Here is a 27,095-nt window from a genome sequence, read left to right on the forward strand (position 1 = left end):
AAACAAAAGCAACAGAATACTCTTTAATGAGAAGACAGAAAAATTAAGGAGTCATTAAATTAATTGGTAAGAACCAACCCAGCAGATAGATTTCAGTCCCACAATGCTGTTTTCTAAGCAGTGAAAGCTGACTGATGCTAGCTAGTAAACTCATGTAAAACTGGTAAAATGAGAAATTCAAAAGTAAACAACTGTCAAGAACAGGATTTTGGAAAGGTGACTGAACAAGAACGATTTCATTAAAATAAAGGCACAGTGGTGTAGACCTAGCTGTTCATAGTATACTAAGCTGGGCTTAGAAATCATCTAGTCCAGTCCCTCAAACATAAGAGCTTCCTTTCAGTTTTTCCTAATCTGTAGGTCATTTGGCAAACATTTTGCTTCCAGGTCCTAATGCCAATCAGGTATCCTTACCTATAACTTTACTATTGGTCTTATGTCCACTTTATTTATCAGCCAGCATTCCAGAGGGCAGGAAATCTAAAACGGTCTTCCATTTTCCACTGAGTTACCAAAACAGGCTTTTAGACCAACTACTGTAATTACCAGATTCGCTTCTCCTCTAACAGTACTGACAGTAGTCTACACCATATATGGGCAAGTTCAGCTCTATGGATGCAGTGTGTTAGACAAAGCTCAGACTTCAAGACACTTCACTGGAATGAGGGAGAATGCTCAGTTACAGGGTGGTCAAGATGGAGGAACTGGGCAGCTTTCCAAGTTCTGTCTGGATCTTCAGGATGGCTCTATCACTGTGTTTAAAATGTTTTAACTTCCCAGACTATCCAAGCTGTCCCTCTTCTCATTCATCCATGAGTACATTGTAAACAAGGCATTCTGAATAATCTGCACACTCCTTTTCTTTCCTAGCACTGGTGTAAATAAAAATCCAAGAACAGAGTATGTAAGACCTGTGGAACTCATCAGATATAGGCAAAGCAGATGAAATTAGATGGACTAAATATACTTTTGTTTTCCCCCAAATCCCCACTGAAATGACACTAAAGGGACTCTTTTGGGAATAAATTCTTTTTTAAAAAATGTTTATGTAGAGAGAGACTGGGGGAGGATCAGAGAGAGAATCCAAAGCAGGCTTAGCCCGGTCAGTGCAGAGCCCTACATGGGGCTCGATCCCAGGAACCATGAGATCATGACCTGAGCCGAAATCAAGAATCAGAATCTTAACCGACTGAGCCACCCAGGTGGCCCTACGGTATAAATTCCTAAGGACACAGAAAGAGGAGACCTCTGTAACAAAATTTTGGAAGCTAGAAAACTGATAGAGGAATTTAAACAGTTAAAACACTAGAGAAAATTAATCCTAAATCAGGAGTGAGGTCAGCATAGAAACAACTTCATTCACACATCAGGATCCCCACAGGCATCTCATGGAGGGCAATGCTAAAATAAACAAAACTGCCTGAAAGTCTATGTAACAAGCAGCTAAGACACAGATACCCCAGGTCCCCACTCCTCACCTCCCCCAACCTCTGGACACACACAGAAGACACCAAATTTATTCCCTGAAGAGAGTAAACTAGAGAGTCTCCAGTCTGAGGGATACCTTACACACTTTTCAACAGGAAAACAGGCAATTATGAGAATAGAGACTGAGCCTAAATGAAATACCAGATATTGAGACACCAGCCTGTTTTCTACTCTGCACCCAGAATGATGGTGATTTAAACCCAATCTTACCCCTTGGGATGTAAACTAACTAGCCCAATGCGTAACAACTAAAATGTCAACTCCGGTAACAACTAAAATGTCAACTCCGGGCAAGCCATACGTCAGCCAGAACAGTACCTGATGCAATGTTAAGCGCTCATTAAATTCCAAGATGAAAATATGGACATTGAGGATCCCTAATCAAATGGCCCAGCCACATCCATATTGTGAAGTCCATACCCAACAAGACCACTCACAAATTCAGGCCTTTTATCTATTTCTTAGACCTCTACTCTTAAATGAGGGCCCAAGGATCATCAGATGCATGAGGAAAATCTCCATCAGGAAAGACAGAGATCAAAATGAACCCATAACACAAAGGAAGCATACCATGAAGGGGAAAAAGAAAACCTCAAAACAACAACAAAACCTATCATTCAGACCCTCAGAGAAATAAACTTTCATCCATACACAAGAATAAGATTTTAAAAGTACAATAATAAGACAATGAGACTAGTGCAGGAGGCCTAACATTTCATTAATAATTCCACAAAGACAGAACACAGAAAACTAAGGAAGGACATCATCAGAGAAATGATTCAAGAAAATCTCTCAGAAATTACAGACATCAGTGTGCAATTAAATAAAAAGAGCTCATTTAATACTCAACAAAATGAATGTGTTCATAATTGGCCTCTACAAGGCCCACCATAACATTTCAGAACAACAGGGACAAGGCCCAAAAAGGTTCCAGAGAGAAAAAGAGCAGGTACCAAGATCATTAATATAAACCAGTAACACTTCAACAATAACTAGAAGCTAAAAGGCATTGGAACAAATGCCTTCAAAATTTTGGGAGAAAATTACCTCCAACCCACAATTCTGTATCTAGTTAAACAGTCAAATATGTTTTAGAGGAGAACAAGGGCAGTTTCAGATAACCAACATTACAAAAAACTTTACTTCCTATTAATAACCCTTCTCTCAGGAAGCTACTGAAGGACACCCTCCAGCAAAATAAGGGAGTAAACCAGGAAAGAAGAAAAGGGATATAGGAAACAATTAATCCAATTCAGAGGCAAAGGCAAGGCCCAATCTGATGGTGAGGGGATATCTATGATGATAGGAGATTTTGAGGAAATCTGGAGAACCATCAGAATCTAGGGAGAATTAACCGTAAGTACACAGAAAAATAAGCAAAGAGGGAAAAAAAAAGGCAATTGACTCCAGGAAAAACAAATAATTGCAGGAAGGGAAAGCTACACTATATTATTTGGCTCAGCTGTGAGCAGTATTTACATAGCCCTAAAAATGTAAACACCAAAACTGACCTAATCAAAATCATCGAACTATTGTGGGAGGAGGACTGAAAAGTGGCATGTATGTTGTAGAAGTACGAGGAGAGACAAAGGGAAACCCTCACGTTCTACAGAGTGGTAAGTCACAAGAATACCTAAGGCTGAGTAACAGCAATATGTTATCTAGAGATGTGGAAATAAAGTCCAAGAGAATCAACGAGAAGAATTAAACTTCCACTTCCTTTAGGAAGTAGATATGATAGAGGGAAGGAAGTGCTGCTTTTTTTCCTTGAGCTTTGCAGAACTTTACAATTTGTGTACATACAACTTTGATTTTAAAACACTCCATTCAGAAAAAATTATATCACCAATGGTAAATTTTATGTTATATATATCTTACAATAAAAAAGAAAGAAAGAAAAAGAAAAGCCTGCTAGGATATAAAGAGAAAATGCAGGGCAGAAATGAAAATACTGATAGAATGGAAAAGAAGTCTACAGAAAGAGAAGACTGATAATCATTTCCAACAATTAAAGAAGGTACTAAGGGCATTTAGAAAGGACAAGGAAGAATATAATAAGTGACTTAACTTTATAGGAGAAATTCCACTGCCATAAGGAAATCAGTGGCAATAAAGAAACACTGTTTTCAAATCCATACTAACATTCTTTTAAATTACTGGTTTAAAAAAAAACAACAGCACCACAAAAAGAAACAAGCAGAAAGACAAAACAAAATCCTTTTACCTGCTTTTCCAGGAAGTGTGCAACTCTGGTCCTCTGTTCTTTTGGAATGGTAGGAAGAACTTTGTCAGCCATGCTGAAGTCCCTTCTCATGACAGCTGTCTGGTACTCCAGCACTGAAACCAACAGAGAGTAGCTAACGATGTTCAGTTCTTTATCCCCCAGATAAAGCCTGTTGTCTTTAGGAATATAGCCCAGGAGATACATTGTTCTGTAATAGAAACAGACACTAATTTAGGAGTAGGCCCAAATTATCAGGTAAACATATAAAAACACACACACATCCACACTACGTCTCACTCAAAATCTTTTCACTTTGATGCAATTTTGATCAACAACAGCCAATCTACTAAAACTCTAACACTAAAAAATCAGGCCTATCACTGCTACAAGCCAGCAATAGATTTTGTTAAAAAAAAAAAAAAAGCATAATTTTAAATTTAGGATGCTTGAGACAAAAGCAAAGTAATACTCAGTTACCTATCCAAGTGGGCAATGGTCACTATTTCTCCTCCAACATAATAATTTAATCTGTTCACAGAACTCGTGTAAATGAAGCAATCGCCTACCCACAGCCCTGTTTTCACAATTTCCTGAATCTCACCAAGAACCTGCAGAGAGAAAATAGTCTATTATTACCTTATTCAGCATTAGAAATCCTGTCAGTAATAAAAACTGAGTATGACTGGGGGTGATAAGGTAGAATCTTGCATTTCTTAAATGCAAAGTAAAATCCTATTTCAAGAAAGAAAATATTTCCTTGGAATTTCTATCTTCTTTTTTCATTTAAAAACAGATTCCTGGATGAGTATCTATAATGTAAAATCTCACTGCTGAATCAAAGCTGTGATCTAAAAAGTACTGATCTAAACTTCTCACACACATGGAACTGGAATGGGAAGTATTTCATAAAATCTTCCAGGACCATCTCCACAATAGGTGATTTATCTTTACCATTTGAGAGCTCATTTAAATCACCAGGTAAAATGTCTTAAGACCAAAACACCTTCTAATTTCCTTACTGAAAGATATCAAAGTCATCTGAAGATTTCATAAATCAAAGTATGAATATCTTTTAAACATGTATATTTTCAAACTCTGATCTTTGAGGCAAGGCTTTAATCTTCACATTTCACCAGACTTCCTTAAATGTTTATTTTTCCCAAACCTAACTTAATAGAATGTTAAAATCAGTGAAGTTCTGTTATACAAATATAAATCATTTAAAAACGGAGGCAAAGTTGTGCTGATGTGGTCACCTCAAAGGCATCTTCAATGCCATCTTCTGTAACTCCTTCATGTGTTTCCTGTGCAGCCAAGACTTTTTCCGACAGATACTTAAGGATAAAAAATGACTCCTCGGTGGCAATACAGACCAGCTCTCCAGAGTCAGACCAGAAAATCTACAACATGACAAATAAAAGACAAATAGTTTTGGATTTCTGAGTAGTATGACAAACTGCATATGCTTTGTTTCTTACAAGATTCGTCTTATATTAGGATAGTAAGTATGCATTGAACAACTGTATGTAATGCATAGTGGGTGCATACATATGTACAGATACATGAATGCATATATACACGTGTGTGTGTGTGTGTGTGTGTGTGTGTGTGTATACACTGAGAAGGTGGGCTGGGCAATGCTGTGCTATTTAGTCTAGAAATGGAAAGACTAAAGGGAGACAGGAAGGAAAATGTCAGCGACCAGTGGATATAATGTCATTTAGGAGCAGCAGCCTATTTCCTATTGCTCTACAACAGTGTTTCTCAGCCTTTTTTTCCCATTATCACCTGCTCCCACCCACCCAGGAATGTTTTTAGACTTTTTTTCCTAACCATCCCCTACAAAATTTTAATGCCACAGCTACTATGTATTATACATATATATAATTATATAATACATGTTATATATAAAATTACATAACATACATTATATGTAACATATATTACACACACACTGTATATATGTACACATACAGTATATATTTGCATAACATATAAATACATATGAATACCTATACTTTATAGATAAAATTTTCTTCACCCTCAGCAACCAATTTTTGCCCTATTGGGGTACTAGTGCCCACTGAGAATACATGCTATAAAAGACAGAAGCAGAGCCCTACAGAGGTGGATTTGTCTCCAAAGAATTTTGTCACAACAAAAGCTGTCAAAGAAGCAGGTAGTTCTGTAAGGTAGAAAATTTTGTCATTGGAGACATTTACCTAAAGTTTAAAGAGCATCATCAGGGAAAGTATGAAAAGGCTTTCTGAATGGTGTGATGCCCCTAGGCCCTTCCAACTCAACACTTTCTGATTTCTTGTCAGAAGGCTTTTCAAAGCAGGCTTTTCATACTCTGTCAAACGCCATTTAAAATATGAATAGCACTTGGCATTTGTATAACTTTACCTGCTTTTCAAAATACCTGTCTACTACCTCTTTTAAATACTGCAAGTCTGATTTTCTATGCAATCCTGAAGTAAATGACACTGTGTCCAACACAGTGGAAGCAGGACAGCTGAGTACAAGGACATTTTTTTGCCTCAGGGACTCAGAGCTGCTCACAAAGTGGAACATTCCAAAAGTAACAACGAGGGAAGACTCACATGTTTGGGCTGAATTTCAATTCTGCGTATGAGTTCTGTATTGTCCCAGTCATAGAAAGCTAAGCCGTTTACAGATCTGACTCCCAACAAGAAGCCTCCGTAGATACCTGAAAAGAAAAAAGATTTTTGTTTAGATGTTTCGAAGCCATTGCAAAGCTTCTAAAAATGTAAGATTTATAAATAGCACTCACTTTCAGCTCCAAAATCTGGCTTAAAGGATTTTTTTTCCTTAAAGTTCTTAAATATCTTCACAACACTGTTGCTCTCTCTTATGGCATATCTGGGGGCGAAAGGAAGGCAAACACGGCACATTATATACCAAACCATACCTCCATCAAAGGTCATAAATATCTTCTGATATATTTGAGTCATGACTTATGAGTTTCATACTATTACACAAATTATTAGGGTTTACAAATTCTTTTAGAAACTGAGAAAAGACCCAACATCCCTCAACAGATGAGTGATTAAACCAACTGTGGTATATTCAGGCAACGGAAGGGGACCAATTACTCATGCAGCAACGTGGATGAATCCCAAAAACACTGTGCTGAACAGAAGCCAGACACGTAGACTGGATACTGGAGGATTCCATTTCTATGAAACTCTAAAGACAAATCTAATCCACATGGTGAGAAAAAGCAAATCAGTGACTGGGGCCAGGGAACTATTAAGGGAAAATGAGGATTTTGTGGGGATGGTAGAAATGTACGGTCTTGATTTTGCTGGTGGTTATAGATTGTATACATTTACCTAAATTCACTGAAATGTTCACTTAAAATAGTACAATTAATTTTGTAATAAATTATACCTCAATAAAGGCAACTTAAAAAGTAAAGAAAAACTTCTGAAAGTGGCTCAAGAAGTTAGCCAATGTTTGGCAACAGCTTAGAACACTGTGTATATTCAGGCATCTTGAAGAGGTGGCTGTTCCTGGATATTCAAGAGTACCTAAGGAAGTGATCTGAGGAGTGTTCCTACCAAAATAGGAAAGATGCTGAATAGGACCTTAGCTGGATAAAGCTAAAAAGAAAAAGAAAAAGAAAAAAAAAAAAAAGAACTATCAAAACAGAGAGGTATGGTGAGAGGTAAGGCACAATTCATGAACTCTAATTTTGTTTAAGATAACAAAATACATTTAGTATATGGAACTGTATAAATATGCATTTAGTATATGGAATATATGAGTATATTTAGGAAATTTACAAAAAGATCAAAACAAATTCCTACTCTCAGTGTACTTTATATCTTACTGTTAAAAAATTTAAAAACATGCATCTTATATGCAACACTGAGGCTCAGGTTACTCACTGTTGAGGGCAAGGGCAATTAAAAAAAATAGGGAGGAAACAAAACTAAGAAAACTGTGGAGATGTACATCACCTGGGTGGTAAGAGGAAAAAAAACCAAACCCTGGTGTGTATTACGAGCACAAAAAGCAATCAAAAAGGTACCACTCAGTAACCAGAATCTAGTGTAAAAAATTATAAATTATAAATCACCGGTATCTAGCACGATAATTCAGAGTTAAAAGATTTTTCCTGTGTTATTAATAAGAATATTTTATGAACACTCTAAATTCAGACAGAATTTGTTTCTTAAGAATGGAGGGTGGGTAACATCACAAAAAATAAGTTTTAAGAAAGATTCAGTAAAGTCCGCATCAAGATGACATCAGACTGTAGTCTCTCCTAAGTAGCTCAGGATCCTAGCAGCACCTCAGGACACCATGTCACAGGGAAAGGCTAGTTCCTCTTGAGCCCATAAGCACCAGGCCCTCCTGTAGGCTCCATCAAGGAAATGAGTGCTGGGCCCCCAGTTTAATGGGATTAGTAGATCAGCCTGAGTGAGCCTGCTGAATACGGAACACAAAAGGCAAAGGCAGCTCTGGTGAGAACTGTTCTTGGTAGGGAGAAGCACAGCGACACCAAGCCTTGGGAACAGGATTCACAAAGCCACACACAGATCACCCATCTGCAGTCAGGGCCAGCTGGCTAGCACAAGCCGAAACTTACTCTGAAGAATCATGGGCCCACGCAAACTCCTGGGCAGACCCAAAGCTCTTGTTTCTCAGTGCCATTGCCGTGTAGATGATATACTCGCCATCACCACACACCACAACAAACCTGCAAATTATGGAGGCCAGGAAGAGAGGAGGATCAATGAAAGGTGAAAGTTATGAAACAATGATTCCTCTTCGTAATAAAATATTTCTAATGACAAATGCTACTTCAGTTGACTTTTATAACTGAATCTAGTATCTTCTGAAGTTATATATTTCTTCAAATACAGAGCTAGACATAAATATTCTAGCCAACAGATCCAAAAACATATCATGAACATGGAGATTTGCTGAAACTCTTACCACAGTGGCCTTCTCTTATAAGCAAAGGAGACCTGGGGCAGGAAGACAAGAATGGCTGCAGATGTACAGGAGGAGGATTCTAATAATTGAGCTGATACTTGTTGAGCACAAGATGCCTAGAACTTTGCTCATCACATTACACCATAAGGGCACTATTTGCTGCAAGACTATCTTAATTTTAAATACATCATTCCAATGAATAAAAATACTCATTTTTAATGACTGTTAAGTTTATCAAAATAGAGTATTTTAACATTTAAATAATCAGTAATAGGATGCTGCACAGTCAAGTAAAATTTTCTCAACAGATATAAAACAACTCTCTTTAAAGTACTGAATTGGGTATACTGGCTGCTATTAGATTGCTAATGGTAAACTGCAAAACTTTCAACAACAAAAAAGTTGTATGATATTACAGGGAAAAATACATAATGCATTCTTAATCTTCCTAAGAAAATTACACTACAAGTAACTGTGAATGCCATTTACTGAACGAGGCCGCAAATGTGGTTTACAGTTTGTCTTTTTCAACACTCCGCACAGAATTGTAAGATGCCCAGATCTATTGTAAGTGACTTTTAAAGATCCACAGGTTTAAACTCATGCTTGAAACTCCTCTCTTAACAAGATGTTGGATGCTTTCTAAGTCATAAGGAACGAAACTGAAGGTTCAAATTATAGCTAAGAAGCAGAATAATTCCCAGCCCCCAAACTGTTTTTTTAAATATAATTTATCGTCAAATTGGCTTACATACAACACCCAGTGCTCATCCCAACCCAAACTGTTTCAAAGGACACAAACTTCAGAGTCTGCTTTTCTTAAGTCAGTAAGTATTTAGACCACCTACTAAATACATGTTACCTGCCCTCAGAGACGCAAAGGACACGAACCCAACACATTTAAAATGAGTAAATATAAAGCTATTTAACTGTTCAAAACTGTGTGGTGGGACAAAGCCAGTGGGGCAAATATGCTTTCACCTTGCATGCCACCTTGATCAACTGGTACGGCCACCTGTGGCCGTGCTGAGGTTTGTGAGGCCAGGGCAAAAGCTCACGAGGAATGCCCACCCTAGAGTAGGAGTGGCACATGCTGTGGATTTGCAAACCCACATATCTAACAACACAGAAGCTCAGAGAGAGATTGTGGTGATGACTTACCGCCCATTAGGGTTGTGCTGAATGGTTTGAGGGTATATTTCACAACTGCCCATATCCTTAACTGCCAGTGGCAATCTTTCTCCATCTTTAATTTCAGCATCTCCCATTGCTTTTAGGTTGGCCTGCTGGACTTCTGAATGCTTGGCCCAAATTATCTTTCCATTGGCATCCATGGACATGGCAGGTTCCTCCCGACCAAGCTGGAAGAATAACAAAAGGCTCGTAGCAATAAAAAGAAAACAAATAAAACCACAAAATAAACACTTTCTATTTTTGTTTAACAGAGGGCTCTTTCCTTTCACTTTAAATCTCCAGTGTTTAATCTCTTGTGCTTAATGAAAGAAGAGCCAGTTTAATAAAACCGGTGATTTGGAAGATGACTGTACCAAAATAAAAGGAAAACTGTTTCCACTGTTTATTCATTCAGAGAGAGTATAATTAGAGATTACCTTAACAATGATGCTCCCTTCGTCGTAGCCCAGAGCGACATTGTTGGACCCTCTTAGACTGGCCACACACCACACCCTCTCCATTCCATAATTTAATGTGCTCTCAAGGCGATATGTGCTTGAATGCCAAATACGCACAGTTCCTGAAAAGAACAATGTGAACACTTAACGATGTATTAGGTCAGGTGAAACAGCCACAGGGAAGTCCTTTTTTATTAGCTTCCTGGCAGCTTTGATCTATAGTCTGTAGGTGCCTATCAAGTAACATAAATAGAAAATTATACTTAATAAATGTGATTTTCCATGTGAAATAATGAATTTTGCAGGCATAGTGCCTACTATGTACCTGCAGATGCTTTCTACACATGATCTTTTCTGTTCACTATAATCCTATGAGGTGAGTATGTCTGTTCCCACTTCACAATCTGCCCAAACCACACATTCATGAAGTGGCAGTGCCTGAATTTGACCCCAAGTTTTTAGACTCCAAAGCACCGACAGGCTTTTTCAGTTTTTCTCTAGGACTTTTGGGTGTCAACAGACATTAAGATGATGATGACGATGAAGATAACAATGTCCCTTCATTCTTTTATAGGTCAAGCATTCTACTCTAATAAAAACAGCAAAATTTTCAGAAGCCTCCAATTACAATGACAGGCACGACCTGGTTTAAATATCTACTTTGTAATGAAAAGCACAGGAATAAATATACATTTCTAACTTACCGTCTTCTGAACCTGTGATGATGATTGGCAACTCAGGATGAAAACTGGCGCAAGATACATTTTGGGCATGTCCCTCCAGTGTCTGTACACATGTTTTATTCTGTAATCAAGACAGCAAGACACAGAAAACAATTTTTTGTGTGTGAAAAATAAGTAACTCAACTTTAATTTTTCCACTGCACAGATACATTATAAATGAGAGCAGTAATGACAATCTAAATAGTACTTGATACAGAAATTTTTGAAACACTATTATCTTGTTGTGTGCATACTTTCTCTAACTCTTTGATACTATAAGGAAATGTAATCGTAACCATCATACTTAAAGGAAAAAAACACACACACCTCAAAATATCTGGTTTTCATCTGAATATTTTCTTGACAAATTCCTAAGTCGGTCTTTTAATATTTTTATTCTGTACTTGAATAAGGTTCTAAGTAAGACTGATTTTCTAGGCCTCATTTTATTAACTGTATGGAAATTTTGATGTGAGAAACAAAAAACAGAAACTCAACCTGTCTCTTAGAGATAAAAAGCACAGTAATAAGAAGTCATAACTAGATTTACAAAGTCTATGTGGCAAAATGGCTATAGCATGGCTATGTCATGATATTCATTAATCTGCTAGTTTTCAATTATAAACAAAAGTTTACCAGTGAGGATATTAGAGAATGTAATAATTCATTTTAATCACACATTTAAATTCCTAATTTCTACTGTTAAATGAAAAATAAATATGATGGCATTTTATTTTTAAAACCTTGACAAGCATTTGTTTTCATTTTTATGGAGAACTTGGGGATCACTGTTTAGGTGTAAATACTGAAGCCTGAAGTTCTTTTGTTATGAATGTAGTTCAATAACCCAAGTTTTAACTGTCCTGTAAGAAACAATGAAATCCATGTCTAATATATGGCAAAGTGTGGTTATGAAAAAAACTGTACCTGATAGTCCCATATTTTAACAAGACGGTCATCTGCACCTGAAATGAGGTATGGTTTGTCGCCACCACTGTAGTAATCAATGCAATTCACGCCTTTCTCATGTCCTTCCAGAGTGAAGTTTGGGGAGGAAGACCCCAGCTGCCAAACCTTTAGAAAGCAAGAGCATCTGACCGTCACTGTGGGGCCTCGCTTTTCACAAGTCAGCTCCACCACACTTTTGACAGGTTATATAAAACGCCAAAGCACAGGGGAGGGAAACTAAAGAATGTACTTTTTTTTTTTCACCCACTTGTTTCTGTTGTTTCTTACTTTACTTGAATTTCTAGGGGGCAGAATAACTATGGCATTCTCTGAAAACACCAATTTCCAGGCTTCATCCATAGAGATTTTTCTTTATCCCTTGAGATTCCCCAGAAATCTAGATTTTTAATAGACACTCCAACAGTCCATAAGCTATAGTCTAAAGAATAGTACTTTTGGGTAAGAAATGATTTTATGAGAATTTTAACATAAAGGTCATGAAAGTGAATTTTAAAAGGTCTATTAAAAAGAGAAAATTTCCACTTAAATAAAAATTTAAAGTGTGGAAAAGTAGTCAAACATTATTACTATAGCACTAGTATTGAGCTTCATCTTTACAAATATTTCCTGAGTGCCTACTACACAGGAGGGGAGGGTGAAAATGTGTAAACAAATGTTTACCATTGACTGGAAACAACAGATTCTACTAGAGCCAAAGATAAGACAATTTATGTTTTCAAGAGATACCTAATTTAGTGAAGAAAGTCTGAAACTAATTTCAAAGTTTCCAACCTATGTCAAAAGCAAGGGCAATCTAGCAAAAGGAAAAAAAAGTAACGCCAAAAACCCAAGATATTCAGAGAGGTATCAATTTAAAAATAATTCTCACACAAATAACATGTAACATTTTATAGAAGTTAAACAAAAATGTTACACAGATGTAAGCATACACACATAAGCAAAAGTTAATGCAGTATATAATTTTAAACCTATGCAGATAGAGATATTTTAAAAATCATAATGGAAAAAGAAGTATGGTTGCATTCCTGCAACAGGTATTAAGCATCTAGTACAGGCGAAGCACTGTGTTGCTTGCACCAGAGTGTCTGTTTGAGGGAGTGGAGGTTGACACATTGCTCCTGCACCAAACATAACGTTTTGAGGAATAAAGATTTCTGTAGATACAGTAGTTATCATTCAAAATGAAGGCCATAATGGAGACAAAAGGAATGGAAGGAATGGATTGAGCAGGACTGCTTCTATCTAGAGGTGAAACTGATGTCTGAAAGAGCTTCTCAGAGTAAATAATTGTTACTGAGCCTTGAAAAAGAAGTAGTTCTCTAGAGGAAAAAAAAAAATCAAAAGGGAGAAAAGAGAGTATTACAAGCAGAGGTTACAGCCGAATATGGTTCTGTGAACATTCATGGCATCTCTAAAGAATGGTGGATAGACCAGGGTTATAGGAGATGTCTCATCATATTAGCTGTGGGTAGTCTTGGGAACCCTTGTAAGTCCACACTAAGGTATTGGAACTTTACCCTCAGATAGGGAACTGAAAGATGAAATCCATGTTTTAGATAGATAATTGGCAGCAGTAGGGAGAAGCGGAATAAGAAAAAGAGAATGGAGGCATATGAAATTTAAATGTAAAACAGATTAATAATCAGCAGACATCAACAATGAATATACTAAAAGGAAACAGGAAATAGAAGAAATACACTAAAAGGAGAGGGAAAAGAAGTATGAGAAGATTCTGGCATTTTTCTTATTTTGGGTTTGCAGTGGTTTAAAAGTCTTTCAGTTTAGTGCTTTGACATGGAAAAACACTCCTTCCATTAAGAGCACCAAGTTGCTACAACATTCTTGTAAACAGAGTATGTCCTTCTGGATCAAAGTGAGAGACCCTATTTTGACTTCAATACAAGCTTTTGAGAGAAACTTATAAGCAGGAATAACTTTCTGGGCAGCCAGTAGTAAAATACCTAAAACAACTACATTTCACCACCATAACTGATATAAATAGTGGACACCTTACCTTGATGGTCCTGTCCAAAGATGCACTGGCAAACTGATTGTTATCTTTAGGATTGATCACAATCTGCATAACATAATGGGTGTGTCCTTCAAACACTTGTGAGCAGGACCATTTTTTATCCCAGTCCCAGAGCTTAATAAGCATGTCATCTAGGCCAAAAGAAAGTCTCAAGTTAGCTACAATTGAGATTTCTTTCACTCAGAGCTAAAATGTGGTCTTTGTGCCTTTTAAGGTAGCAAATCTAAGAGAAATTATACACTCCGTGACTTAAAGAAGCAGAATCAGAACTGAATACATTTTTCAAAATCCTTATTTATCCTAAGAATAAACTTAACTCTCCATAGACGAGTAGAGATATTACTAATAGCAAATACAAAAATTTCATGAAAAATTTTAAGAAAGCCTTGATTAGAATCTAAGTATGACTGAATAACAAGGTCAGTGACTAGTGAATAAGCATTCCTCTTATATGATGGCTTAAAAAAGCTTTCAATTACTTCTCAATTTTAACTTAAAAATGTTTCAAAGAGCTATTACCAATTCAGTGCAACTTGTTTGAATTGCCCTCCAAAAAGTCCACTGTTTTAGATATAATACCAATGAGCACTCTAGCCCGAAATAAAAAAAGATAAAACTGAATAAAGTATATAGCAATCTAGCAAAAATCTCACCTACCAGCATGTAAATTAGCTTTCTGTTCAGAAGATGTTTAATCATCTAGACCTGCAGGCCTTCCCTGACAGGAACTGGAACAATTGCTATACAAATCCTAAGTAGAGTTGATATTTCATTAAATACAAAAGCAAGTAGCATTGATAGCACGTTACTGGATTTAAATAATTTAAAGGCTGCTTGGAATTAGAACCTTACTTGTAACAGCAGTGAAAGAATTGCATGTCTCATTGAATGAAAATGAAGTACTCAAAGAGATGCACACGACCAAAAGGAGTCACTTCTTACCGCTGCTAGTGAGAATGAAAGGCTGGGTTGGATGAACAGCAATACAGCGGATATAGTCTGAGTGTGCTTCAAACATATGAACTCTTTCCAGAGTGTTGTAATTGAACACTCTGATCTGCATGTCATCCTAGAAATGGAAATTTAGAAATCATCACTGTTATGAAGTAAACTGCACAAAAAAGGTGGAGTATAGGCTCAAGGTATAAAGTCCAAGCTTCAAAACATTACACTAATTAAAAACTCAAGAATTAAATCATTCACATAATCACTGATGATTAGAGATTCATATAATTACTTACCGCTCCTGTCACAACCCAATTCTTTCTTGCAACAAACTTTGCAGCTCGAACAGGAAGGTCACACACTTCAAATGTTTTCACCAATGTCTTTAAAATTAATAAGAATATACACTGTGAGTTATGAGAAAATAACTGAAGAATCTATTGTTATATTTAAAACATCTAATTATTTAGATCACTTCTAATTTAAAAATATTCTCAGGCTAAAATACAAAAGTTCAATCAAATAAAAAAACAGACCAATCATCTTTTCAACAGTTTCAAAATTACAATACTTATAAGGGTAAAAGAGTGCAAATGTTCACAAGATGAAATTCCAGATCCTCTGTGCTCGGCCTGCCCTTCCCTTTCTCTCTAGCCTGACCTTTGGCTACTCCCAGCCTTACCTTTCCTCCTCCTGCTCCCTCTGCCTGAAAATCCACCCATAGAACCTTATACTCCTCTTTCATAACATAGCACCTTCATAATTATGTTTAATGGCAATCATTCCTGCTAAGCTCCCTGAGGGCAGGAATCTTGCTCACCACTGTATTCTCAGAGCTTAGAACAGTGGCTGGCAAACAACCAGTGTGTAAGAACTATTTGTTGAATGAATTGGCTTAGTTTTCTTTTTACTTATTTTAAAGTTTACTTATTTATTTGGAGAGAGAAAGACAGCATGAGCCAGGGTGGGGCGGAGACAGAGAATCCCAAGCAGGCGCTGCACTGTCAGCACGAACCCCAAAGCAAGGCTAAAACTCACAAACTGTATCATCATGACCTGAGCAGCAAGAGTCAGAAGCTTGACGGACTGAGCCACCCAATGCCCCTGCTTAGTTTTCTTTTTAGAATTAAACCCATCAACTCACAAAATAAACAAGATACAGTTGTTTTGTACACCTTAGCAATATGTTTCCATACAAATGCTATTTACCTCTCTTTAGTGAAGCGTAAGAACACAGTGATTTAGATGTTTCTTCAAGCTGTTCAAAATGGAATAAGTATACAAGATAAAAGTAGAAAACTAGGAGACCCCCCTCCCCAGAAAGAACACGGATAAATCCATCTCTTTGTTCTCCTGCTTTGATGCTTTATTTCTTAAGATTCTGAAAATCAAACTATCATTTTGCAATCTCTTTTTGTACCAGCAAGTAATGATAAACAGTATAATTTTACTGATGAACCATGTGCACTAAATAAAAAAAACAGAAACCAGTAAACCTGAAGCTAATGTAACATTGTATGTCAACTATATTAAAACAAACAAAAACCAAGATTAAAAAAAAAAAATAAAGAATAGAGACTGGTTCATAAGAACTGTTGAGCCTACTCTTGGCTTCTGAGGCCAGACTTCAAAGATTCTTCACACAAAGACAATAAACGGGGGCATCAGCTCCAACCTGTACAACCACTATCAGCTGATTACAACACAGACAGTGAGAGCAGACAGAGCATGCAATCTCTAAGGTGACAGACAAGTCCACAAAAGCTCATGAGTAGCCAGTAAATCCAGGGATCTGCTGAGCAGTACACGTAAAGCAGCTGCAGAACAGTCAGGGTTCAGTCCATGTCAAGTGCTGTGACTGATACAAATGACACAACAGATGGTCTCCACATTCTAGAAGCTAAACAATCTGAAGAAGAAATGCTATACACTCAACATACACTCAATGTAAGTCAGGAAAATACTGACTAATAATTGTATGGTACTTTACAGGTCACACACACAATTTTATCTAATTGGATTTAATCCTTTTGATATTCCTATGGCAACAATATCATCTTCATTTCAGATAAGTAAACTGAGCCTTAACATGGTTAAAAGGCTTGCCCACATCACTTAATTGGCAGGATGGCTCCAAATTCTAACAGTGATTTTTTTTTAAATCATTGCACTCACCACCTCAAAGACATATTTGAAATTCAAGTACATTTGAATTTACTTTCAAAAACTTTTTGCCTCTTTCAAGAATTCTGCTCTCAATATACATGAGAGACAAGTAGCTTCCGTTGGTGATAAATAGAGGGGGGAAAAGCAGGGAGAACCAAAGAGATGAACCATTCAACAAAGACTTACTGAGTATCTACTATAAGACTGACTGTCAGATATGCATGTGAAGTAACAGTAGGAAATAAGGCTAGGATAATCCCTGTCCACCCAGACTTCCATTCTTGAAGAAAAGGAGGAAATTAGACAAGTTACCAACAAGATGAATTATGAAAGTGGAAGCAGGTGGCGCTGCCAGAGGGCACAAAAGAGAAACATGAGGCAAAGTGGGTGAAGATAAAGCAGTTATGTTACAGTAAAACCTAGAGAAGGGTGAGGGAAGTACACCTGGGACTTAGAACATACTACAGTGAAATGACAGAGCTGAGAAATGGCTAAACGGAGCAGAGAAAAGATTTAGGAAGTATGGTGCGGACTCAGGGAGGCACCAACATATCTGTTAAGCATAAAATCACAAAGATTTTAAACATGTGAATACAAGAATAGATAAAACAGATGGAAAAAAAAAAGAAAAGCAGTTAGCATGCATATTATCTGCATTAAGACAAATGGATTCATAAGATGAAGAACTGAAATTACAGAGGTGAGAAATCCTGATACAGTGAAATAGTGATAAATAGAATGTTTATTTTTCATTAGCTCAAAAAGTAATTATCGAGTACTTCCTGTGTGTCTGACAATGTTATCAGCAGTGGAATAAAGCAAAGAACAAAGTGTTAATGTGTAAAAACCGTCACTGATGGGGTCTTGGTTTAGTGTGCAGTCATTCTGTGTCATTAGAGTGACATACGACTAGAAGGGTGTTTTTAGGTTTATTCCTGACCTTGATTTCCTAAGACTTTTTTTTGCCATCTTAAATTACTCAATGCGAATTCTGTCTGGCTTTCAAGAACTTAAACTTAGATGTTGAAGGCAATTATTATATAAGTAGACACAGAACTGTAGGGAATAGTGCTGACTATATGTTCTGTATTTTGAAGGAAAAAGATCAGGAATGGTCAACAAAGATGGAAAATGAGACAAACCAATTTGAAGGGTAATTATTTACTCAGATGAAAAAGAGCAAAACAAGCATTCAAGGCAGATAACCCACATAATGCATATTTTCATATGTGTAACCAAAAGCTGACTACAAATACTTCTCCAACATACTCTATAATTCATATGGTAGACTGAAAGTTATCTACAAATAATTATATCCAGTACTTGGGAAAAATAAATAAAATTAAAAATCCCATTCTTGGGATTGTTAGAATATTCACTCAAAAGAAAATTAAGTACTATTAAATACTTTTTCTAGTGCAAGTAACCTTATATTGGTGGCAGTTTCCTTAGTTGCAAAGAAAAGTTAATACTACCTACATCAGAATTTAACATTTAAATATTATATATGACAAGACCAAACATTTTATCCCAGTTATCACCCTGTAAATGTTAGTTCCTCTTTATTGAAAATACTTTGTACCAATTTATCTGAGAAAGCAGTCTGCATATAGCTAGTGGATTCTATTTCTTCTCTTTCATTATAAACACTGTCTAACACACTATTTCTAAAAAGTCCTTAAAAATTCCTACCTGTGTTTCATGATTCCACACGCACACACTGCCATTGTAAAGACTTGCCAACATCCATGGCTCTGTAGGATGCAAATCCACACTCTTAACTCGATCTGATCGAGCAGTTAGCTTTCTCTTTATATCAAGTCGCAGAGGCTAAGGAGAAACAACATCAAAAACCCAGAACACATTAAAGTGCTATGCCAAATAAAGTATGTTTGAGATCTCAACTAAAAATAGTACATTAACAGGCCTATGAAACAATTCAGTTTTCACTTTGCTAAACTGTAGGCCCAATTTCAAGTCTAAAGCACCTACTTTTTCACTCATAAAAACATGAATATTTAAGGCTTTTAAATTTACAGTAGTGGTTGTCAAACTCTTTGGCTTCAGGACTCTTACAATAAAAAAAATTTCCTAAAAAGCTTTTGTTTATGTAGTTTATATCTACATACTTACCATGGGAAACATTAAAACTGAAACAACTTAAAAAATATTTATGTATTAATTCATTTTCAAATAACAAAAATAAACCCCATTACATGTTAACTTAAATGACATATTTTTATGAGAAGCAACTATGTATTCAAAATAAATTTAGTGAGAAGAGTGGTAGTGTTTTATATTTTTGCAGAACTCTTTATATTCTGTCCTTAACAGAAAAAAGTTGGTTTCTCATATTCGCTTGGGTCTTTAATATGTTGTGGTATGCTATTCTGGTTTATGTATATGAAAAAACAGTCTCACAAAGATATGTAGTTGGAAAAAGAGAAATATTTAAGTAACTTTTCCCGAATAGCTGTGAATATTCTTCTTTTATACACATCAAAACTTGACAAGTGGTAGTTTCTTAAAGGTTAGTTGCAATGCGAAAACTGAAACCAGAGCCCAACATGGGGCTAGATCTCATGAACCATGGGATCATGACTGAGCCGAAATCAAGAGTTGGACACTTAACCAACTGAGCCACCCAGGTGCCCCTGATCTATTCTGTATTTTGAATGGATCTTTCACCCATGCATCATTTTGTAACATCATGCATTGGTTATGTGGAAAATTTTGGCTCAGTGAATTATGTGGATCTTCCAAATTTTGACACACTTCATTATACAGTATCAAAAAGTCACATTCATTAATATCACCATCTATTTCAAATGATAAGTCTTTAAGTATTAGAAATCCATCCAGTTCAATGACAGAAGCTTTCTAAAATTCTAATTTTCACTTGAAAGCACCAATTTTATTATCAGGAACAAAGACTGTCAGGGACCAGCTAACTTCTTTCAGTTTTTAGAAAACGTCTGCCAAATAATGAAGTCTGAACAAACATTGTTTGCTAGTCACTTCTTTTTTTTTTTTTAAGTTTATTTATTTATTTACGTTTGAGGGGGGGGAGGGAAGGAGAGAGAAGACAGAGCACAAGGGAGGGGCAGAGAGAGGAGACAGAATCCGAAGTAGGTTCCAAGCTCCGAGCTTGTCAGCACAGAGCCTGATGCAGGGCTGGAACACACAAACTGTGAGACCATGACCTGAGCCAAAGCTGGATGCTTAATGAACTGAGCCATCCAGGCACCCCTGTCGATCAGTGTTTCAAGTAAGCTTGTATAGCAGTATGCAACACAAGTATTTTGTGCATACTTTATTTCAATACACAAAATATTTAAAAGATGTATACACAAGTATCAAAATGTAATAAAACTAATACATTTTTCTGCTTTGTTAAGGACATTTTTTAAAATGTTTATTTTTGAGAGAGACAGAAAGACAGAGTGTGAGCGGGGGAGGCACAGAGAGAGAGGGAGACACAGAATCTGAAGCAGGCTCCAGACTGTCAGCACAAAGCCTGACATGGAGCTTGATCTCACGAACTATGAGATCATAACCTGAGCCAAAGTCAGGCACTTAACCTACCACTGAGCCACCCAGGCACCACTCATTAAGGACATTAACTCTTAACTTAAAAACAAAATTGTGTGGGGGCGCCTGGGTGGCTTAGTCGGTTAAGCGTCCGACTTTCACTTAGGTCATGATCTCGCGGTTTGTGGGTTCGAGCCCCGCATCGGGGTCTGTGCTGGCTGCCAGCTCAGAGCCTGGAGCCCGTTTCAGTCTGTGACTCCCTCTCTCTCTGACCCTCCCCTGCTCACGCTGTCTCTCTCTCTCCTAGAAATAAATAAAACATTAAAAAAAAATTTAATTAAAAAAAATTATGTGGTAATGAAGAATATACTATCAGTACAATTTGGTGACACTATGCCAGCAGTTCAGTTTTGTCTTCCATTCCTTTTATACCAATGTGCAAATTATCAACATAGTGAAAAAGGCCAAAAGTGTCTTACTATCAGGAAAACAGTTTTACTTTGTGAACCTCCTGAAAGAATGGGGGACTCCTAGGAGATTGCAGATCACATTTTGAGAAACCTTGGTTTACAGACTATCCAGTAAGCATATATAAAATATCCACTAAATCGTTATGTTGTGCCCATGTAATTAGTGTCCTATCAGAAAATATTAAGTGTTACTCATGAAGTCTTAGTAACCCTAAATTATAATATCAATCAAAACAGTATAGTATTGGTATAAAAACACATGGATTGATGGGACAGAATAGAGAACCCAGAAATAAACCCATGCATATAGTCAGTTAGCCTGCCAAAAAGAAGCCAAGGATATACAATGGAGAAAGGATGGACTTTTCAATAAACTGTTTGGCAAACTGGACAGCCATATGCAAAAGAATGAAACTGGACCACTATCTTATACCATAGTTAATATTACAAAAATTGACCCAAAATGGATTAAAGACTTGAATGTAAAGTCTGAAACCATAAAACTCCTTGAAGAAAACATAGGCAATAAGCTCCTTGGCACTGGTCTTGATGATTTTTTGGATTTGACACCAAATATAAAGGCATCAAAAGCAAAAATTAACAAGTAGGTCTACATCAAATAAAAGCTTCTGCAGAGCAAAGGAAACCATCAACAATGAATTTCATTTCATTTCATCAATGAAAAGACAACCTACAGAATGGGAGAAAATACCTGCAAGTCATATATCTGGATAAGGGATTAATATTCATAATATGTAAAAAGCTTATACAACTCAATAGCAAGAAAAAAAATAACCTAATTAAAAATAGGCAGAGGTTCTGAATGGACTTTTTTCCAAAGAAGACCTCAGATCACCAATAGGTACATGAAAAATGTTCAACGTCACTAATTATCACAAATCAAAACCATAATGAGATATCACTTTACACCCATTAGAAGGGTTATTATCAAAACGACAAGAAATAACAAGTGTCAGTGAGGATGTAAAGAAAAGGGAACCCTTATGCATTGTTGGCTGGAATGTAAATTGGCGAAGCCATTATGGAAAACGGTGTGGAGGTTCCCCCCAGAATTAAAAACAGAACTACTGTTATGACCTAGCAATTGCACTTCTGGGTATTTATCGGAAGAAAAACAAAAGCACCAACTTGGAAAGATATATACACCCCCATGTTCACTGTAGCATTATTTACAATAGCCAAGACATTGAAACAGTGTTTAAGTGTCCACTGATGGATGACTGGATAAAGAAAATGTATCTAATATATGCATATTATACATATATGTATACATATTATATAAGTGTATATATGTATATAATATATATTACATATATTTATATATAATATTCCATTGTATACACATACAGGAATATTATTCAACCATAAAAAAGAATGAAACTTTACCATTTGTGACAACATGGATGGACCTTGAGAGTATTATGCTAAGTGAAATAAGTTAGAGAAAGACAAATACTGTATGACCTCACTTGTATGAAGAATCTTAAAAAAAAAACAAACAAAACCATACACAACAAACAGCTCAAGCTCACACATGCAGAGAACAGATGGGTGGTTGCCAGAAGCAGGGGGTGGGGACAGGCAAAATGGATGGAAGAGGTCAAGGGTACAAACTTCCAATTATAAAATAATTAAGTCATGGGAATGTAATCTGCAGCACAGTGACTACAGTTAATAATACTGTATTGTATATTTGAAAGTTGCTAAGAATGAACCTTAAAAATTATCACAAGAAAAAAATTACTGTAACCACGGAGAGTGATGGATGTAAACTAAATTTACTGTTGTGATTATTTCACAATATATACATATACTAAATCATTATGTTGTACACATGGAATTAACATAACATTGTCAATTATAGCTCAATAAAAAACTTATTTCTTAGACAAAGTATTTTGTCAATATTATTAGCAAATACGAGGTGAATGTGATGTGAGATCAATACGGGTTATATCCATGTCCTTGAAGGTGTTTGGAGACAAATGGGAATGTTAAACATTTTAAGAATTTAAAGTTACAGGAACCTAATGAACTTAATTAGGAACCTAACTAATGAGTTATTTAGTAATCTAATACAAGAACCTAATTTTAATTAGAACAATTTTAAACAGGGGCACCTGGGTGGCTCAGTCAGTTAGGCGTCTGACTTCCGCTCAGGTCATAATCTCAGGGTTCCTGGGTTCGAGCCCCAAGTCAGGGTCTGTGCTGACAGCTCAGAGCCTGGAGCCTGCTTTGGATTCTGTATCTCCCCCTCTCTCTGACCCTCCCCTGCTCTCGCTGTCTGTCTCTGTCTCTCTCTCTCTCAGAAATAAAAACATTAAAAAAAAGAAAAATTTTAAACAAAAATTAAAATACTCTTGATTCAGAAAATGCTAATAGTTTAAAACAGCGTTTTTCAACCTGGATTCATCTACACCGTACACAAGAATATGATGTGAATAACTATTTTCTCAATTCTCCCAAGAATACTTACCATTCTAAAAGTTATTTCATTATAAACAGTGAAACCTTTGGATATAGTCTTAATTCTCTCTTGGGCACAGATTGAGGAAGATCGATTTAAAATGTTTCCACTTCAACAGGTTTTATATAAACAACCTAAAAGTTTATCTGGCAAGTTGAGTTACCACTGAATATTTATTTTTGTGATCTTCCAGAGTGATCATGAATGGAACAGAAATTTAAGGTTACTTTTCAACACAAAAGCAAGAACACTAGATAATTTTAGCAGAGATAATTTCCCAAAACAAAGCAAACAGCTCACAAGGCTTTTATTCATCTACTACTTCCAACCTTGTTATTACATTACTTCTACACATGCCTCTTCCACTTTTAGGAATAACCTAAATCTCTATACTTTAAAAGTTCTTTGGCTCTTCTCCACAATCACCAAAAAAGGTTTCCACGGTTATGCCTTCCTCTCCATCTCAAACTCTCTACTTTCACACCACTATCCTCACATTCTTTGGTCATTCAGGGAAGCAGGTTCCTTTACTTCATCCGTTTCTCAATTCTGCCTCATTAATTAGCATGACAAATTTCAACTCTTTTTTCTGGTCCCTTCAAAGCCAAGAAACGTGAGTGTCTGTTGTGTGCCAGGAACCACAGTGGGGGCTTTCATGTAAGCCAGGACATTTCATAGTTTTCCTCTAGCAAATGGAGAAATCCTTATACACTTATACTTATAAACTGTGTATATTTTACCATATGGATGTTTAATGATGACTGAGTAAAAGTGATGCTCTGGAAAGTTGGGCCGGGGGACTAAGCAACCTAGAACACCTCTAAATACCCCTAATTCACAAATCCCAGTTTAAAAAGCACAGCTGAAATCTCTTGTTATACTTCTTCTAACACTGAAGCGACTACTTTGAATGAGACACTGTATTAGACACACTAGAATACAAAGACAAGTAAGATATTCATACTGCACCCTTCATTCTAAATGTCTCCCTCCATCTTCCAAAAACTGGATGCATTTAGGACTCCTCTTAAATGCTGCTGTCACCAATAAAATCTTTTTGGTTTACGTTAGCCAGAACTATCCTTTTCTTTTTTTTTTTTTTTTAATGTTTTATTTATTTCTAGGAGAGAGAGGGAGAGACCGCGTGAGCAGGGGACGGTCAGAGAGAGAGGGAGTCACAGACTCTGAAACAGGCTCCAGGCTCTGAGCTGGCAGTCAGCACAGAGCCCGATGCGGGGCTCGAACCCACGAACCGCGAGATCATGACCCGAGCGAAAGTCGGACACTTAATTAAGCCACCCGGGCGCCCCCAGAACTATCCTTTTCTAAGGGATCTTACAGAAGTTAATTCTAACCTTTAACATTTGTACACGTATCTCTTTTTGCTTTAATGAGCAGATTCCCCTTCAAGAAGGGTCATTGTTTACTCATATCTTTAACTCCATAGCATCTCCTATTTCTGGATATGGGGGTTTAAGGACACATGGTATAATCCAGGTCTAGGGAACTATGCTGCACTCAAATTTCAGTCCCACCACTCATTTCAAATACACAGTACTGGGCAAGTTTACTTAAAACTTCTCTCAGGTTCAACATAAGTAAAAGAGGCTTAATACTTTTATCTACATCTTAATGTTATGAGAATTAAATTCGGTGTTATGCAGTTAGAATAGTGCCTGGCCTATCATAACCACTCCGTAAACATTAGTTATAACTCACTCTGCCAGCTTTTGTAAGAATTAAGAGGCAAATGTTTAGCAAATTGCACGGGCACACAGTAAACAAGTGAAAAATAAATTCATATTTTGTATCTCATACAGAAGATTTAAAATGTATTAAAGAACGAAGGATATTTCATTAGAAAACATCCATTACCGAAAGCGCAGGAGACTCCCTGAGATCTTGTTCAGGGGTCCTTAATCTGGGGGACCCAACCAAGTTCATGGATGAGGATAGGGGAGGTGGTCTGTAGTGAACCCACTGAATTCTCTAAAACGCTGAGTGCTTCTCTACCCATTTTTCTAGAAGTATCCATAACTTTCACCAGTTTCCCCCAAAGACTCAATCTCTGCTGTAATTCCAACTCTCAATTAGCTTTATACAAACTTTTATTTTTAACTGCAGCACACAGAACTTGGACTTATTAATCCCAAAGGTCTTCAAGCTCCAAAATCTCTGAACCTACGCTTTATAACAAATAAAAGGAGGTGGGGGGATGTGCGGGATAATATTTAAATATAAAATACTGTCTTACATTTTTTTTCAGAAATCATATTCTCACACTACTGCATTTTTTTTCTTCTTATTACAACACTTTTGGGCAAAAGAACTTTGGGTATCTTTGACGGTGAAAATGACAATAAAAAAGTGCTGTCTTTCCTGACTGCCATTCTTACCAGCCACTATACCTGCAAATGCAGAAAAGCACGCCAATTTTATACCCCTCCTTTGCCCCCTAGAAACTTAAAGTGGGATGCCAAAGCATTCGAAATCCCACCCTGGACTCCATATACACTTTATTTACCTCTTTCAGAGGGAATGCTTTTCTGTTTAAGATCGCAGTTTGTGGTCAGCACACACTACTACAGCAGCAACAAGCCCAACACGAGTGTAGGCTCAGTTGACCCCGTTTTAAAGGCAGACTGAGACAGTTTTGCCAAAGCCCAGGCACTGCGTCCCCAAACCACCTCAGATTCCTGGGTCCCACTGCCGCCTCCCTCACAAAACTCAAACTGGACCAGGACCCCGCAAGGCCTGAGGCGGCGGCCGCATCCGCAGCCTCCACTCCTCAAGGCTGGTCTGAGACGAAAAGGCCCCGCTCCCTCCTGAAGGGCCTGGACCTACCATTGCTCCGTTGGTCAGAGCCCGGGAGCCCTCGCTTGCCACCGGCGACGCAGTCCCAGAGAGACCCACCGACCCTCTGACCGGCCGACTGACTGACGTGGAACTTCCGGGAGGCTACTCTCGCGATAGTGGAAGCCAGGGCGCGAGCGCCTGCGCAACCGCGACGCAGGGCTGACGTTTTCCACCGCCTTCCCAGTTTCCTAGGCAACGGGGCCTTCTAAACTGTGCGGAGCCGAACAGTTTGAGAAGGCGGGGTGTGGACTTTACCACCAAATGAAATGGTCTTGATTCCTGAGAGAAGATGAGAACTAGAAGCCGAGAGAGAGAAAAAAAAGATGAGAAAAACGAAATGCTTAGTCCCCTTGGACGCTAACGGCAGGGAGAGCACCGCCGTAGTGGAGTTGTGGCTTGAGGAGCGCTGTCCGCCTCTTCCGACTCTGGCCCTGATGGGAGGGATGGGGAGAGGAGGCGGAGCGCCGCTCCAAGGCCTCCGTACCCGCGTGGCCTGGAGAACTAGGCCCAGGGAATTCTCCGCGAGCCCTGGGCCCTGCGCCGAGTTAGGCTGGGAAGAAATGCCCAGACTCAGGGCCGGGCTTCAGGCCTGTAAGCGTGGAGGG

The 27,095-nt window shown here is 37.5% G+C and overlaps 1 protein-coding gene across 1 annotated transcript in view; it reads right to left on the reverse strand.

Moving 5' to 3' along the window:
- Nucleotides 1-26,594, reverse strand: part of COPB2 (coat protein complex I subunit beta 2) — a 32,781-nt gene extending 6,187 nt beyond the window's left edge. Inside the window, exons 1-15 of the mRNA XM_077756683.1 lie at nucleotides 26,479-26,594; nucleotides 18,838-18,975; nucleotides 15,276-15,362; nucleotides 14,977-15,103; nucleotides 14,017-14,165; nucleotides 11,961-12,107; nucleotides 11,016-11,115; nucleotides 10,291-10,433; nucleotides 9,842-10,041; nucleotides 8,331-8,441; nucleotides 6,507-6,595; nucleotides 6,316-6,422; nucleotides 4,969-5,112; nucleotides 4,190-4,320; nucleotides 3,713-3,920 (exon numbers count right to left, since the gene is read on the reverse strand). Of these exons, the coding sequence (XP_077612809.1) occupies nucleotides 3,713-3,920; nucleotides 4,190-4,320; nucleotides 4,969-5,112; nucleotides 6,316-6,422; nucleotides 6,507-6,595; nucleotides 8,331-8,441; nucleotides 9,842-10,041; nucleotides 10,291-10,433; nucleotides 11,016-11,115; nucleotides 11,961-12,107; nucleotides 14,017-14,165; nucleotides 14,977-15,103; nucleotides 15,276-15,362; nucleotides 18,838-18,975; nucleotides 26,479-26,481 (1,884 nt within the window). The 5' untranslated portion in view covers nucleotides 26,482-26,594. The remainder of the gene's footprint in view (nucleotides 1-3,712; nucleotides 3,921-4,189; nucleotides 4,321-4,968; nucleotides 5,113-6,315; nucleotides 6,423-6,506; nucleotides 6,596-8,330; nucleotides 8,442-9,841; nucleotides 10,042-10,290; nucleotides 10,434-11,015; nucleotides 11,116-11,960; nucleotides 12,108-14,016; nucleotides 14,166-14,976; nucleotides 15,104-15,275; nucleotides 15,363-18,837; nucleotides 18,976-26,478) is intronic.
- Nucleotides 26,595-27,095: the final 501 nt, after the last annotated feature.

Source organism: Crocuta crocuta, unplaced genomic scaffold (genome assembly GCF_008692635.1).
Source record: "Crocuta crocuta isolate KB4526 unplaced genomic scaffold, BGI_CrCroc_1.0 scaffold337, whole genome shotgun sequence".
Taxonomy (NCBI): Eukaryota; Metazoa; Chordata; class Mammalia; order Carnivora; family Hyaenidae; genus Crocuta; species Crocuta crocuta.